This window comes from Bufo gargarizans, chromosome 10 (assembly GCF_014858855.1).
Source record: "Bufo gargarizans isolate SCDJY-AF-19 chromosome 10, ASM1485885v1, whole genome shotgun sequence".
NCBI classification, from domain to species: Eukaryota; Metazoa; Chordata; class Amphibia; order Anura; family Bufonidae; genus Bufo; species Bufo gargarizans.
The window spans coordinates 123,638,367-123,655,748 of NC_058089.1; the positions used below are offsets into that span (position 1 = coordinate 123,638,367).

The 17,382-nt window shown below is 51.3% G+C and overlaps 1 protein-coding gene across 5 annotated transcripts; it reads right to left on the reverse strand.

Moving 5' to 3' along the window:
• Positions 1 to 1,260: 1,260 nt before the first annotated feature.
• LOC122920559 (anillin-like) lies at positions 1,261 to 17,075 on the reverse strand. 5 transcript variants are annotated; one of them, XM_044270154.1, is made up of 26 exons: positions 16,983 to 17,075; positions 16,064 to 16,146; positions 15,773 to 15,985; positions 15,543 to 15,595; positions 14,947 to 15,001; positions 14,722 to 14,873; positions 14,535 to 14,645; positions 14,320 to 14,406; positions 14,094 to 14,205; positions 13,791 to 13,856; positions 13,138 to 13,322; positions 12,973 to 13,064; positions 12,729 to 12,864; positions 12,518 to 12,653; positions 12,273 to 12,446; positions 11,977 to 12,103; positions 11,852 to 11,900; positions 10,797 to 10,850; positions 8,408 to 8,437; positions 8,307 to 8,328; positions 6,935 to 7,044; positions 5,759 to 5,812; positions 3,221 to 3,307; positions 3,038 to 3,145; positions 2,795 to 2,967; positions 1,261 to 1,623 (listed from the first exon to the last, which is right to left on the reverse strand). In XM_044270154.1, the coding sequence occupies exons 2-26, from the start codon at positions 16,095 to 16,097 to the stop codon at positions 1,473 to 1,475; spliced, it is 2,571 nt and encodes an 856-aa protein (XP_044126089.1). In that variant the 5' UTR covers positions 16,098 to 16,146; positions 16,983 to 17,075; the 3' UTR covers positions 1,261 to 1,472. The 5 variants fall into 5 exon arrangements, with proteins under 5 accessions (XP_044126089.1, XP_044126087.1, XP_044126088.1 ...); XM_044270152.1 differs by having other exon boundaries at positions 15,543 to 15,598; XM_044270153.1 differs by having other exon boundaries at positions 13,138 to 13,319; positions 15,543 to 15,598; positions 16,983 to 17,074.
• Positions 17,076 to 17,382: the final 307 nt, after the last annotated feature.

Consider the following 17,382-nt stretch of genomic DNA (forward strand, 5'->3'; position numbering starts at 1 on the left):
CCGTCCTGCGCTGTACATAACGGAGATCCGACAGTCTTACGTGATGACGCCGCTGGCTGATATAAACAGGACGAGGCGCTGTACATGATGGAGACTCTACAGCGGGGATCAGCAAGCTTCGGCACTCTAGCTGTTGTGAAACTACAATTCCCAACATGTGCCATTCATTTCTATGACAGTTCTCAGAAGAGCAGAGCAAGTATGCATGCTGAGAGTTGTAGTTTTACAATAGCTGGAATGCTGGAGGTTGCCTACCTCTGCCCTAGTCTTACGTGATGACTCTGCTGGCCGAGGCTGGAGGTCACCATGTGCAGTCCTGCGCTGTACATAATGGACATCCGACAGTCTTACGTGAAAGGCACTGGCCCAATATAACCAGGACGAGGCCGGAGTGAAGGTTTAATCAGCAACCTTCAGCACTCTAGCTGTTGTGAAACATGCGCCATTCATTTCTATGACAGCTCTCAGAAAAGCAGAGCAAGTATGTATGCATGCTGGGAGTTGTAGTTTCACATAAGCTGGAGGTTGCCTACCTCTGCCCTACAGTCTTGCATGATGACGCTGCTGGCCGATATAACCAGGACGAGGCTGGAGGTTACTATGTGCAGTCCCGCGCTGTACATGATGGAGACCCTATAGTCTTACATGATGATGGTGCTGGCAGAGTTGCAGCGCCAACATGACAGCTCTGCAGCGTCTGCCCCCCGTCACTGGGCATGGTGCCTGGTACTGTAGTGAGCTGCTCAAAGGGTCCTGCGCTGTGTGAGGTGTCAACACCAAGCTGCCTGGAGTCCAGTCACAGCAACGCAGCCTTGCTCCAGAGGTTTTGCAGCTCACTTGTCATTTAATGTGACCGTCCTTGATCAGTGTGTCAGTTACTCCAGCTACGACAAGAGCTGCATGTAGCCGTGGCCCCTGAGATACAATTTTTGGGGCCCCAGTGCTCCAACCCCTTTACACAGCATCACTGCGCAAACTTGCTTATTGAATCAATCTTCACCTATGACCTTATAGTCTTGTGTCTAATGGAATTCCCTGAATTCTTAGATAACACGAACCCTCTACGCAGAACTTGAAAACACAAGTCCGCTCATCCCTACTTGTCGCCATTAACCCCGAGTCAGCCGATGCTCAGCAGAGGAGACTGCATCGAGCGGAGCGCCTTCTAACAAATTTACCTTCATATAAAAAAGGACTAAGTAATAAAATAATCACCTTAAACCCTTACAAACCTGCAGCCAAAGGATCAGTCCAGCGCTCAAATATACCATATTATTTATTAGAATCAACAGGAACATTAAAACGAAAGCTCCACGAGTACAGGCAGCAGAGCACAGGGTCCGGCCTAGGACATACAGAGACTGTATATACACACACGTATACAAGAATACATACCCCCTCCACCTCACCATACAATGTAGTGCTGCTATATAAAATGTGCATAAAACAATGACCGCAGTCGGCAGGACCGCTCAGTGGGCAGTGGCGACAGCGGGCAGCGCTTGGCGTCTTGAGGGCACCTTCCCAGGACTCGTCTTCCAGGTTCGGAGGTCCAGAAGCACTTGGTTCAGGGAGTCCATCCACAGCTGCCGATCTTCCCTTGTATCCGCAGAGAGCCAGCTCCTGGAGGAACAGAAAATGGGGCTCAGCTCCACTAAAAGGTTAACTGCCACCAAGACCCATTCCACGGCCAGCCACAGACAATACGTTAACATTAAAAGGGGCCGACACAAATCTTGGTTTTCAGCTTCAGAGTTTGGGATATTTTTGTCAGATGTTTCTATGGTAAATGAAGTACAATCGGGGTGGACGCCACATGGACCAGTGGGTGGGCCGAGGCTGCATCATCGTGGTTGTGTTTAAAATCACAGATCTTACCAAAAGATGCTGTGCACTCTGCAATACCGCTATGGAGCAGTGCAGAATGCAGAAGCATAGTGCTGGTTAGCGGATCCTCAGCCAGTCAGCACTGAGCACTGCCCGGCCCATGAGTGGAGAGAAGAACCAGTCCGTGTCCTGCCTGGCACCAGCCAGCTTCACCCAGTCAGTGCTAGGCTTGCTTTCTAGACCACTGCCCGGCCCATGAGTGGACAGGAGAAGCAGTCCATGTCCAGCCTGGCACCAGGTGGCTGAGCTTCACCCAGTCAGTGCTTGGCTTGCTTTCTGCATTTGGACATATAGACTATTGCAGTCTGACTACAGAGAAGGAGCCTCATCAACCACTGTCTGCACGATATGATATTTCTGACTGGGCATGCTGAAGGCAGGATGGTTGAGGAGGTATGGCCAAGAGGGTACCTGCAGGTCTATTACCTGCCAGCCATAAGTTATCAGACAGGTAACTATTCCAATGTAATTGAAGTGATGCGTGTCAATGATTGTTGGAGCAATGTTAGCAGTACCGTATACACAAAATTAGTGTGTGAACTAATGGCACCTGTAAGTCACGTGACCATGTCAGTGGCGTGTGTCCAGTGGACTAAGTCCATTGGAAAGCCGTAAAACTAAGGCTGGCTGTGATTGGTCGGACACTTCCCTGGTGGGCGGAATGTGGTCCTTATATCAGAGGATGTAACACCCGCCAACCATAGGGAGGAACCTTCACAATGCGCAAAATTCCATCTCAACCAGAAGGATCGGGGACATCTCCAGTCACTGCAGTACTTACCTCCCACCCTGGACCAGCCCCAGATCTAGGTTCTACAGACTGGACCCTCAGACTATTCCTATGGGCAGTCACACTCTGATCTATGTTCTACATTCCTACTGGGGGCTGGACCGCTGGTGCACTCACTTGGTGAAGCAGAGCATGTTGCGGCACTGTGTCACCAGGCTGTCCACGTCGTCCTCCCGCTGTGGTCGCATGGTGACGAGCTCCAGAGTGTTGGGCCGGGCACAGCTCTCTCTCATGGCAGCCTCCACCTTGGCACTGGTGCAGTTGATGAGGTTGGTCCTCCCAAGAGGTTCCTGTATGACAGATGCTGTCAGTCTATTGCAGGGACATCGGTCACCAGCACAGTGTCAGCCGAGGACTCACCTTACAGTTCTCTTGGTCTGGATATGCCCAAAATGAGAGCGTGTTTCCAGATAGGACGCACCAACGTCTGTGCCAAGCACCCAGTCCACTGACATCCTCAAACATGGTCTAGAAGGAGATAACGGAAGGTGGTGGGATCAGAAGATAAAACATGGAAGACCCCACCCCCCGGTTAGTACATACCAGGAATCCGCTGCGCTGGACGCTGGAATGACTCTGACATTGCACCTTCAGGTAGAGGTTTCCTTCCAAGGGAGACAGAAATGGGACCTGAGAAGACAAGAGGATGAGGCAGAGGAAGGGCAGCAGCACAGCGGTTAGTAGTGGCACATCGGCCAGCGCAGCGTCAGTAAACGCAGGTCAGTGCCAGGAGTTATTGTGAGGTGTGAACAAGATGGAGGGATGGTGACTGCACATCACCCATGACCCTACACCTGCAGCTCTCAGATTGACGACAACTACTATACAAAATTTGTCATCTCTTCCCCATGTCAATGACATAAAAAGCAAGAAAGTGGTGGTGGACCAGATGACAGGTGACCGCCATGGCGGAGACACCTACAGGCTACAAGATGGAGGAATTCTTCCCAGGACTCAGTCACATCCAGTATCCTGTAACCAGACCTCTGCCACCGTGACAATTCTCACCACTGTCGTCCCCTCTGCTTGTTGTCCGTAGGTTCTTCTCACACAGCTGAATATCTGTTACAGTGGATCAGTGCATGTAAAAACAATTAACTTGGAGGCCAGAGAGTTAACCCCTTAACCCTGTCAACACTACAGCAGTTTTCCTTTTTCCTCCCCGTCTTCCAAGGACCATTTCATTTGTAGGACAAGCTGCATTTCCTAATGGCACCATTTAATATTCCATAAAATATATTGGGAGGCTGGAAAAAAATTCTAAATAAAGTGCAATTGGAAAGAAATACAATTCAACCGCAGTTTTATGGGTTTAGTTTTTACATTGTTCCCTATGAGATAAAACTGACCTGTTCCCTTCACTCTCCGGGTCAGTACGATTACAGAGATACCACATTTATGATGTTCAGGAGAAAACCCATCAGTTTTCCGCATCCATTTTGAAAAAATTAAATTAAATTTTCATGGCCATATTCCGTCCTCGATAACTTTAGGTTTGTGGTGGGAGCCGTAGCTTTCACTTGTACTGCTTTGTGGTACGTCCGACTTTGTAATCACTTGTTATTACATATTATTATAATTTTTTTAGACCAAAATGGCGATTCTTCTTGTTACGGCCAATTAGAATTTTTTATCCTTTGGATTTTTGCGTTTTTAAAACCTTTTCCTCAGAATTTTAGCCCGCTTAGCAGACCAACATGCGACGACTATATCACTTGTACCACAGACTGCAATAGTTTTCCACTGCAGTCTATGGTAAAACCACCACATGCAGGGATTTGGCCCCCACAATCTCAGAGGGGAGCAGTCCACTCATCTCAGATCATGGACGCTGCCAGCGGCTAAGGTGCCCACTCCACTCCTGAGGTGGCGCCCTGTTTAAAACCTACCTTCTGCCATATACATACGCCATCTCCCATGAAGGGGTAATGAGCGGGCGTCCTCTTGGTTGTTGCTGCGCTCAGAATTCCCAGGCAGGCTGAGGCGTACATTCAGAGGCACCATTTTGTTGTGCGGACGACTTATTGGTTCACGGTGTTGTATTTCGCCTGATGAGCGCGGTATAAATGGCTTCACCTTCATTCACAGGTCGGTACTGCTACCTTCACAGAACTACTTTTGCGCCATTTTTTTCCATTATCGCATTCCAAGACCATCACCAGTATTTTTCCAGACGTGAGCCTTGTTTTTTGCAGCTCAAGCTGATGTTTTCATTGGCACATCCTGGGGTACGCGGGACATTTTGGGGTACTTACAAATTTTTGATAGCTTTTTATTGAGGGGCAAGATAAACCCCTCCCCCCCAAAAAAAAAAACGTAATTCTAGCGTAGATTCCGGCATTCACCACGTAGAATGCAGCTCATGAAGACTCCATGAGGGACGACTTACCGGCGTATATGGGTCTTTGCTATTGGATTAAAGACGTCCTGCCACCTCTCCTGCCATGCCGACAACTACCTCCATTCTCCATGTAATAACCGTTCTGATATATCTATCCTTGTGACTGTGCCGAGCCGTTCCTGGTAGAAGGTTATGACCTGGCAATCAGGGGGTCACCATTGTGTGCAGGGGGTCCTTGTACAATATGGAGGCATCGATTAGACACCATCAGACTGTGCAGGGACAGAAACAACACCCAGAAATACCTTCACTCAAACTTCTAGCAGGAATAATAGAGGAACAACACTACATACATAAGAATAGATGTTCCAGAATGGTTATCAAAAGGGGAATTGAGGAGACTTGTCATGAGAGGGGGCAGTCTGCACTGATACACTGTAGCAATCATCCTGCTGTAACACATGATCAGGATAACGTCTAATGGTTCCATTCATCGGCAGCAAGCAGAGATCTTGAAATTGGTGCCCAACTGATAAAAAATAAATAAAAGTATACTGCACAAAAAAAAAGATCGAAAACTACTATCTACGAGGATGAAGCTTAAATTGTAGGACAGGACAGTGGCCACGTGTCACAGCTCACAATAAAACCACAGATTGTCCTGCACCAGAAGCCACCAGACAGCCACGCACCAGGGGAAGGGACTCTACCCGCTACAATTACGAGGAAGCTATAACCACCTTATCCTGGAAATGATTCCCAAGCAGACGACCGACCTTCCCTTCCAATTTCATCTAAAAGGAGACAGACAGTGGGGGAAACGTGAGAGGAGCGGGAGGGGACAGGCCGAACATAAAAAAGCGGGTACACCGTACATCGGACACACACAGTGCGGGGGGCAGTCACTGATCACAAAAGAGGGGGACAGGCCGATCATATAACAGGGGTACACCGTACATCGGACACACAGTGCGGGGGGCAGTCACTGATCACAGAAGAGGAGGATCATATAACAGGGGTACACCGTACATACATGGTGCGAGAGCAGTCACTAATCACAGAAGAGGAGGATCATAACAGGGGTACACCGTACACATACAGTGCGGGGGGCAGTCACTGACCAGAGAAGAGGGGGACAGGCCGATCATATAACAGGGGTACACCGTACATCGGACACACACAGGAAGAGGAGGATCATATAACAAGGGTACACCGTACACATACATTGCGGGGAGCAGTCACTGATCACAGAAGAGGAGGATCATATAACAGGGGTACACCGTACATACATGGTGCGAGAGCAGTCAATGACCAGAGAAGAGGGGGGACAGGACGATCAGATAACAGGGGTACACCTTGCACATACAGTGCGGGGAGCAGTCACTGACCAGAGAAGAGGAGGATCATATAACAGGGGTACACCGTACACATACATTGCGGGGGGGCAGTCACTGACCAGAGAAGAGGAGGATCATATAACAGGGGTACACCGTACACATACATTGCGGGGGGGCAGTCACTGACCAGAGAAGAGGAGGATCATATAACAGGGGTACACTGTACACATACATGGTGCGAGAGCAGTCAATGACCAGAGAAGAGGGGGGACAGGACGATCATATAACAGGGGTACACCGGACACATACAGTGCGGGGGGCAGTCACTGACCAGAGAAGTGGAGGAGACAATACAAATAGTACATGAAGAGGAGGACATTCAAATTTACAAAAAGAGAGTCTTGAAAATGATTGCAATGTGGGGAATACAATACAGGACAGCAATGTCCACTCGCAAGTCAGGTCCCCAAGGTGCAGCTCGGGCTGAGTGGCCTGGGTACATCACAGCAGCACTCTTCTGACAGATGTTGGTGACGGCACATAGTGTCAGAGGGGCTGGCAGTACATCATTAGTCTTACCTTTTCCAGGGGAAACTTGAGCCTTCCCAGAGAATCCAGTGTGAGGTTCAGAGATCCAACCAGCAGAAAATTACTGGACCGCAGAGGAGTATTGACTGCAGGACTATAGGCTGCAGTGAGAAAAGACAATCACTGGGGGGCGCTCCTCAGTGCAGGACTATAGGCTGCAGGTGGAGAGCGAATCATTGGGGGGCGCTCCTCAGTGCAGGACTATAGGCTGCAGGTGGAGAGCGAATCATTGGGGGGCGCTCCTCAGTGCAGGACTATAGGCTGCAGGTGGAGAGCGAATCATTGGGGGGCGCTCCTCAGTGCAGGACTATAGGCTGCAGGTGGAGAGCGAATCATTGGGGGGCGCTCCTCAGTGCAGGACTATAGGCTGCAGGTGGAGAGCGAATCATTGGGGGGCGCTCCTCAGTGCAGGACTATAGGCTGCAGGTGGAGAGCGAATCATTGGGGGGCGCTCCTCAGTGCAGGACTATAGGCTGCAGGTGGAGAGCGAATCATTGGGGGGCGCTCCTCAGTGCAAGACTATAGGCTGCAGGTGGAGAGTGAATCACTGGGGGGCGCTCCTCAGTGCAGGACTATAGGCTGCAGGTGGAGAGCGAATCACTGGGGGGCGCTCCTCAGTGCAGGACTATAGGCTGCAGGTGGAGAGCGAATCACTGGGGGGCGCTCCTCAGTGCAGGACTATAGGCTGCAGGTGGAGAGTGAATCACTGGGGGGCGCTCCTCAGTGCAGGACTATAGGCTGCAGGTGGAGAGCGAATCACTGGGGGGCGCTCCTCAGTGCAGGACTATAGGCTGCAGGTGGAGAGCGAATCATTGGGGGGCGCTCCTCAGTGAAGGACTATAGGCTGCTGGTGGAGAGTGAATCACTGGGGGGCGCTCCTCAGTGCAAGACTATAGGCTGCAGGTGGAGAGTGAATCACTGGGGGGCGCTCCTCAGTGCAGGACTATAGGCTGCAGGTGGAGAGTGAATCATTGGGGGTCGCTCCTCGGTGCAGGACTATAGGCTGCAGGTGGAGAGCGAATCACTGGGGGGCGCTCCTCAGTGCAGGACTATAGGCTGCAGGTGGAGAGTGAATCATTGGGGGGCGCTCCTCGGTGCAGGACTATAGGCTGCAGGTGGAGAGTGAATCATTGGGGGGCGCTCCTCGGTGCAGGACTATAGGCTGCAGGTGGAGAGTGAATCACTGGGGGGCGCTCCTCGGTGCAGGACTATAGGCTGCAGGTGGAGAGTGAATCATTGGGGGGCGCTTCTTTGCGTTAGGATTACAAACTACCAGCACATAAAGAAAACCCATGTGGGGGGTTCAGGAAGATGACTAGAAGAATGAGGAGGATTCATTTAGGGGAGCAGCACGCACACTTACCTGGAGAGTTCAAAGAGGATTTCTGCACAGAAGAGACAAGAGAAGTGAGAACCTACCTCATAACCGCAGGAAATCAACAGACAGAACGTGGCGGCACTTACTCGGGAGGACAGGAGCTTCTTGGGTGTGATCTGAGAAGAAGGAGCAGCGATCAGGACTTCTAGAGAATGTACAGCGCTAACAGTATGATGGCGTCATCATCAGCGGAGACTTAGTCCGATATCAGGTGACGGCGCCGTGTGTCGATGAGACCGCTTCCAGAAACACATAGTAAAAGGCGTCAAACACACGAACAATTCCGAAAAATCACATAATCGAAAGAAAGGATTTCTATAACCCAGGTCCAGAGGAGGAGGAGGAGGAGGAGGAGGAGGAGGAGGAGGAGGAGGAGGAGGAGGAGGAGGAATACAGGATTCCTGAGCGGCGCTGTAGTCAGGATATACGTCACATCAGACGTACATATTACATGGAGGACGGGACGCTGAACACGAGAACTAACGACAGCCACGTACGATGTGACTGCAGCCTATACCGGAGAAATGCTCATCCTCACAAGGGCGGCGCTGTGCGAACAGTCTGCTCTGGAGGAACTGGATTATAGAAATCCTTCCTTTAGATGATGCGGTTTTTCTGAACTGTTCATCGTGCGTTTCACGCTTTTACTATGTATTCCTAGAACAGTAAACGGCCTGAAGAGCAGCGGTCTCATTGGCACACAGAGCCGTCACCCCGATATTAGACCGCGGTGGAGTCTCCGCTGACAATTGTCTCATTTGCAGTCCTTGTGCTAAAATAAAACCGTACACTTGCCCCCCACAGCATTGACCTACCTAAAGCAAAACCCCCGACGCTGCGCTGCGGCTATAAAGACAAAGGGGGGAGATTTATCAAAGCTGGTGCAAAAGGGAACTGGCGAAGCTGCCAAAGCAACCAATCAGATTCCACTTTTAATATTTCATAGCTCTTGGAAAATGAATGGATCAATCTGATTGGTTGCTATGGGCAACTAAGTCTGTTTTCCTTTGCACTCGTTTTGATAAATCTCCCCCAAAATGTTTTGTCACCAATGAATAGGGTTACTGCGTGCAGTGCCCCACATCACCCTGCTTCTTCTGATACTTAGAGGAGCCGTCCCCTCTCCTGACGTGTACGGACGCTGGTGAGCATGGGGATAAAGCTAATGAGCATGGTGACTATTTTGGGGTGGAGGGAGGATGGTGGGACTATGGGGAGCAAAGGTGTGGGAGAGGTGGGCAAGCCTGCTGGTGGGAGATGGGGAGCATGCTTTCGACTATTTTGGGGGGTGGGGGGGGGGGGGGGGAGGATGGTGAGCATGCATCTGATTGCTAGGGAGCATACGGGGATGATGGGGAGCAAGATGCTGACAGCTTTGGGGGAGGATGGTGAGCCTGCATGAGGGCGAGCTCTGACTGTTATTACTGTGTGGAGAACCAGTATATGGGGGACCACTGCACGAACCATGCACTTACTGACTGGTGAATGACATTAAAGAGTTTGTATGTTCTCCCAGTGTCTGTATGGGTTTCCTCTGGGTTCTCCGGTTCCTCCCAGACTCCAAAGACAGACTGATAGGGACCTTAGATTGTGAGCCCCATTGGGAACAGCGTGATTCTAATGTCTGTAAAGCGCTGCAGAATATGTCACCGCTATACAAGTGCATATAATAAATATGTGCAGTTCCACAACGGCCTCCAATTGTTAATCGGCTTCTGCTATAAATGCTAAGCTGCCGTCTCACTCTTGCCCGAGTTTCAGATCCTAGTTTAACCAGTGAAGTTGCGTTTTTCTGATTGTCTGCCCGTGTACCGAACTTCTACCTGTTTACCGACTCTGCTGCCTGCCATTAGCCCGTCTACCGTACTGACCCTTTGCTGCCTTCTGACTGTTATGAATATTGCCTGACCCCTTGGCACTTCACATCTGTGTCTCTGATCTCTGTAGGTCAGCTGTCAACTACATCGGGACTATTTCTAGAGGTGGTGGCCTGGTGGGTCCCCTGCAGCGAAGGCCAGATCCACGTTTAGGGGTTAAAGGGTGAAAACAAGGGGATTATCAGGATAGCACCCTTAGAACTAGCCCACAGTCAGAGCGGTTAGTTGGCACCTTGCCCACTCCCGCTACAGTGGTTAAAGGGCCCTGACAACTTTTATTTGCTGGACTATCAGAACAATTAGTGCAATGCTTTCTACATGACACATAGGGCTCTCTGTTAAGGGCTTTGTAGAGATTTTTTTTTCTTTTTTGTTTCATTTTAAGAAAAATCTTTTTATGTAATCTATAGTTTCATTTTCTTTAAACGTGCAAGTTGACACAAATTGATATCATCAGGAGCGTAGGGCTTTAATCCCACGCCATACATCTACGGCACTTGGTCACTACAAGGAGCCGCAGTGGTGGGACTAGATCCAAATGGGAACAAGACTGTCAATTCATGTCACCAACTGGTGATGGTTTATCAGGTCACAGTACCTTGGGCTTCAGCGACTTCCTCTTATCCAGGATCAGGGCAGTTCCGACTTGTGCCTGGAAGACATTTACAATGACTGTGCAGAAGCAAGGCAGCCCAAAGCCAACATCCCCCTATACAGAGCAGCACAGGATCGGCCGTCACTGGCCCATCTCAGTCTTTCACAGCAGGGGGTTATGGACATTTCAGATGCGAGTAAAATTTGGCACTCCCAGAATGCTCCATTCACTTCTTGGGGGTTGTGAGAACAGCTGAGCATGCTGGGAGTTGTAGTTTCCCAGTAGTTGTAGTGCCTATGGTTGCTGATCCCTGGTCTATACTAACAAGCACATATCCTCGCCTAACCATCCAATGGGGGATGGGGGGCACAGATCACTGATGCACCCCCCCCCCCCCCCCACCTAGTACCTGCACCTCTCCTTCAGCACGAACATAACCAAGAACCTTCTCACTCCGATCCCTGCCATTTTACAGAAGTAGATAATTGATTTGATGAGCGACAAACGATTTGTTATTCGCCAACCCTCGGATGTGCAGAGTATTGTGTAACAGATCGTTTGTCAGGCAGACAGACGCATTTCTGCCGACTGTAGAATCGTCGGCGCTGTAATCGTAATTCTGGACAAGGATTAAGGTGTCTACATCGGTGATTATTGCTTCAAAGTGATCATGTAAAGGCGTCCAAGAGTCTGGGCTTTAAAAACGGTCAGTAAAACCTGCAGCCATTATGTTCCAGCCGCTCTCGGCAGGAAACGTTTTAAAGACCATCTGACCCCTTTCTCATGTTTCGTGCTATTGCTCCTGTGGATCTAAAACAAATCTATTTTAAGATAGTCTCCAATGGTTATGCGGCTGCAGCTCCCATGCAGAATGGTGCCTCTCCATGGACTACGATTAAACCCTGCGTAGTCTGATCCTGCAGCTGCACTTCCATATATTCGGCAGGTGCAGACCCTGCAGGGCGGTTTGTAGTCTAGAGAGGCTTTAGCCTCCAGCAGACCCGTCTGCAGTAGTCTGTCCAGGGGATGAGAAGTTTACATGTGCTGCATCTACTCACCAGGCTGTAGACCTCTATCTCGATTCTGAAGTCTGCGGAGGCATCCTTCCTGTGGAGATAAAAAGTTATTATGTGATGTGGCCCAGGGTCCAACTCTTCAGGGACCCCAGCAGATTAGCACTTACAGCGTCACCGTTGTAGGGAATATTATGGTGTCCCCTGTTTGAGCATCGGAAGCACTGGCTAGAGGTGTAGCCACCACATCATAGGCTCCGTAACGGATCAGTATAACGAAGTAATGCCCGGCAGGCCCTGAGGAAGAGGAGAGACTACAGATTCTGCATCTTGTTACAAACTATGGTCCATCAACCCCAGCAATGTAAACTGTATATCCATCTGTGCGGTACATATCTTGCCCAATCCTTTAGAGTACCCTTTCATGGGATGAAAACAAATGGTGTGAAGCTAGCCTTAGCAGTACCTGTTTCCAGGATGGTGGAGCACACATAGTCCACTTTCAGGGGCAGACGGATTTCAGATAAGGTGACCGAGCCACGACAAGGTCTCAGCTCACCACCAGGACTGGACAGTGGCTCCTCTGATCTTCCTCCTCGAAGTCGTTCCAACTCTGTCAGCAGCGCGGCCTTCTTCTCACCTAACCAGGAAGAGACCGCCATTACTCTTTATCCACTTACTGCACATAACACACCCGAAGGACTCACTCACAGGACAACAGAAGCAAACGCTCGGCCTCCGCCTCCTGCCGCGTTCCCTTCCCATGTTCAGCGTCCACGCAGTAGCTGAGCGCACAGCAGGACTGCTCAATAATGCGTTGGAGTGAGGTCACCTCTTTACTCAGGAGCTGTCAGACAAGAACACATTCATCAGGCTCCAACAGGTCCCTAGAGATCACAGCAGCCATTAGGACGTCTCACACCTTGATTTTCTCCTTCGCATCCATTGGCACGCGCTCCTCGGTCTGCCTCTTGGGTAGGTGGTTCTTGATAGCCAAACGCCTCTGGGAAGTGGGCTCCTCTAGGACATTCCTCTGCAGAGTCCGATAAGTGTCAATGCTGCAATGAGAGCAGGCGATATCCCTCATGTCATACAGGGCATGAGTCCAGGGACTCTTCTGACAAAGGACTCACGAGCCACAATAACATCATCATCATCCAACATACCTGTAGGGAAGATGGGTCTCCTCGATGATTGAGGTCTTTGGGGTTTCTGGGGGCTCTTCGTGCAGTTCTGGCAAACTGGACACAACAGAACTCTGCAGGAACAGTAGAGAATAAGAAACGTGGAGGAGCCTGGAGGAAAGAGACTTTGCCCAGAGCAGGACTCACCAGGGGGCTGATAGCAGCCTGAATATCTAGGGACTTGGTAAGAGGAGACAGAATAGACACCGGAGGAAGGTCCACGTCAGGCTCTTCAGCGGCCTCGCTCACATCCAGCACACCCTCAAATATTCTATCGATCAGCTCCGAGCTGTTCAGGGTTATCCTCCTCTCATCTCCATCTGGAATCACTGCTGTCAGAAGACATGGCTGGAGTATATGGGAAATAACCCCAGAGAGCTGCATCCCATGAACCTCCTACCTATTTCTACAAGGACAGGCCATTATGGGCACTACCCTGGGTAAGAGATTATGCTCCAATGGTGAAAAAGGGGCCATTTTATTTCTGTGTTATGAAGTCGAGATGTCACAATTCATGGTGTGACAGGAGACAACGAGGAGAAACCATGATGTCCGGGGGCTGCTCAATGTGGAACACGAGTAAGCAAATGAAAAGCTACGTGTCCTAGGAATGGCTAAAAAGGAAACTAAGGCCAGTACTAGACACCGAGCAAGGAGTCTTGATCATTGAGGAGCTGCTGCCAGGTGTCACTGCTACCACTATTACTAAGGGCCGCTTCTTCCACCTGTCTGGCCACATGCAGCAGAGCAGCTCGGCGAGGTATACCACCCACAGTGCCCCCAGCACTACGTCACAGTACCTTCTGGAGAGCTCCCGTCTGCTGCGTCACATAAGGAAGACGGCGGTTCCTCTGGGGCAAGACAATCTGGAATAGACAGAAATGAGTTACCATCCCCATGCCGGCATCTCCTGCGCTGCACATTAGGCTCTGGCACCAGGGAAGCTCTCCCGGCACCGGCATTAAACGGCTCCATAGACCACGACAGTCATCTTGGCCTCCATCTGGCCAGTAATCATCAGTTTCTATTTCTTTGCAGCAGACTGGGAGGTCTATAGGGGACAAATGGTAAATGGCATCTAATAATTGTAGAAGGAGCCTCACCAGAATCACAGGATCTTCTGAGCCGAACTTCAAGAGAAGAAACGCATCGATCATCTGATATATCGAGGGATCCATCGCTGCCTTCTAGAGAGTACTCCACGCTCTCTGATCCCTGCATGGAAGACACAAGGACGGTAGGTGAGCAGAAGACAGGGTGCTGACTGCAGAGGTCTCCATGGATTTGGCCACAATGCAGCTGCTCTTTAATGGGGCGGTTGTCACTTACACTTGAGTCTGAATCCAAAATGGGGCCCATTTTCACACGCCCACGTCCGGTTCTCACCCGGCGTCGCCTTCTCCCTCCGCTGAGGTCCTGGAGACCAGTGAGGGAGGGTTCAGGTCCATGAAATCAGCTGCATTTCACCACAAGTGACCAAACTCCACCAGTGCAAAAAAACACCTCAGCACCTGACATCCCCACTCTGTGACACCCTCCATTACCTGCGTGGTCGGCATCAGGGCCCTCTTCTGTGGCTGCCTCATTGAGGCCGCTCTCCATGGGTTGCTGCGGTCCAGCACTGCACACACCATTGCCAGCTCTTCCTGACGCTCCTGGAGGAAGCAGAAAAGCTGTGTGAGGGACGTCAGTGGCTCCTGGAAAACGTGACATGCAGCCCACAGAACTGACCTTGCGGAGGCGGCTGGCCGTTTCTGTACTTGCAGGCTCCTCGTCTGAGTGTAGAGGGCGTTGAGTGGCCAAGGTGCTATGAGCCATCGGCAGATGTTCTTCCAGTCCCCATTTACCTCCAGCCTTCTCCACGGTCCCCTCATCCCTGCATCCTACAAGAACAGCACAAAGTGTGACGTCACTGCAGCTCCACTGCATGCACAGCACCTCAGAGCTGCCCGCTACCTGCCAGTTGCTCCACTTCCTCTTCAGACACAGCGTCCATCAGCCCCGAGACAACCTGTGAGGAGAGAGCTGGGTTCATCATACACAACAGAGCAGCCATACCGATTAGTACACCACTGCCTAGGAGACATGGCATCAGCCGAAGTGTAACTGGTTCTTCTCCTTTAACTTCATGTAACTGCTTAGTGATGTCTATACCTGGCCCCATTTCTGCAGTGTGAGGTAAGTGTACAGGTGTACTGACCTTAAGTGGGGCTAGGAGAATAGAAAACACTACGTTTTGGAACAGAGAGCTCAGCTCCATTGAAGACATCAGGGTAAGATGTCTCGCTACCATAACCTCTCTTTGTAGGATAAGGGCGTCAGCAAAGTGACATTTTGGGTGCTGGTCTATGGAGCTCGCTCATTTGTTTGCAGGACAGTTATAGTTATATTTTTTATCATAGGTGCATAAAGAGTTTACTAAACTTAGGGAGCTCGCGCCGGCCGGCGACCAGCCAGCAGGGAGCTCGCGCCGGCCGGCGACCAGCCAGCAGGGAGCTTCTCCACACCAAGTAAATGGAAGACCACAGCGGGCACAAAAAGAGGGCATTTACCACTTCACTTTCCGTCCAGGGCAAAGAGTCGACTTTCATATCATGAGCGCCATCTGCTGTAAGAAGAGAACCAAGAGCTGAGAGGTGCAAACCAAGACTGCCCAAAGCAGCACAGAGGACTCAGGAGGTAAGATAAGGGTTAGGGCTCATGCACACGACCGTATGTATTTTGCGGTCTGCAAAAAAACAGATCCGCACAATAATACAGATGACGTCCGTGTGCCTCGTACCTCTTCTCCTCCTCTCTTGAAACCTCTGAATGCGGGACCTCACTGATGCGATGGCCGGGGTGTCTGGCTTCACCTCTCGCTCAGTGCAGCGCAGCAGAGAAGGCCACGTCCCATTGGAGGGCTCTTCCTGGGCCCCGGGGACTCTGTTCTCAGCTCCATCCTCTGCTGCAGTGTAGCGTCTCTTCCTCGGTGACTCGTTGGTGAAGTCTGAACCTGAAAGAAAGCAAAATTCACAAGGAATCACATCGGACGGCGCGCTCCGCTGTATCCACCCCTGAGGGGAAAACTCACACAGACGCTTGAGGGGCTGCCGCTTCATCTCCATCCTCCGCAGTCACAAGGATCTGGACCGAAGCACGTCACACGCGAGAGACCTGTGGGAGAAAAACCACAGTGCTACTGGGCCGCACAGACGGGTAGATCAGCGGTCGTACTGGGCGGTACAGACGGGTGGATCAGCGGTTGCACTGCGCGGTACAGACGGGTGGATCAGCGGTTGCACTGCGCCGTACAGACGGGTGGATCAGCGGTCGCACTGCGCCGTACAGACGGGTGGATCAGCGGTCGCACTGCGCCGTACAGACGGGTGGATCAGCGGTCGTACTGCGCCGTACAGACGGGTGGATCAGCGGTCGTACTGGGCGGTACAGACGGGTAGACCAGAGGTCAGACTGCGCCGTACAGACAGATGAGAGGGCGTACTGCGCCGTACAGACAGATGAGAGGGCGTACTGCGCCGTACAGACAGATGAGAGGGCGTACTGCGCCGTACAGACAGATGAGAGGTCGTACTGCGCCGTACAGACAGATGAGAGGGCGTACTGCGCCGTACAGACAGATGAGAGGGCGTACTGCGCCGTACAGACAGGTGAGTGGTCGCACTGCGCCGTACAGACAGATGAGTGGTCGCACTGCGCCGTACAGACAGATGAGTGGTCGCACTGCGCCGTACAGACAGATGAGAGGTCGCACTGCGCCGTACAGACAGATGAGGGCGTACTGCGCCGTACAGACAGGTGAGAGGTCGTACTGCGCCGTACAGACAGGTGAGAGGTCGTACTGCGCCGTACAGACGGGTAGATCAGAGGTCGTACTGTGCTAGGACCTTCACACCCATAGTCGAGGCTGTTTCCACAGACCCAGAGAAACCCAGCCGGTCGGTACCGTACAGACCCACCCTGACCCCTCCGGCCGCACCTGCCTCCGTTACCTGCGCTCCTCAGCTTTCAATCTCGGCGCCTAACTCAAATCTGAGCATTCCTGGCACTAGAGGCTGCTGCTCCTCCTTCAGCCTCCTGGCTCTCCTGCAGCAGCACAGCTCTCGCAGTAACCAACCAAAGTCTCTGACAATATGGCCGCTGAAACATACAACTCGACCTCTAGTGCAGACGTCAGGTGACATCCTGTCAATCACTGCCTTCGACCCTTGTTATTGGGTGATTTATAATAGGGGCGGGGCTCCCTCGTGCGGCACCGTGATAGCTATGAAACTGCCGCTAGAGGGCGCTAACTCCATTATACAGGATATTACCGAGAGTCGGTGACGTCATCACGAGGGAATGCTCCTCAGGTTACACGGAAGACGCACGGGTCAGAACCTTGTACACATT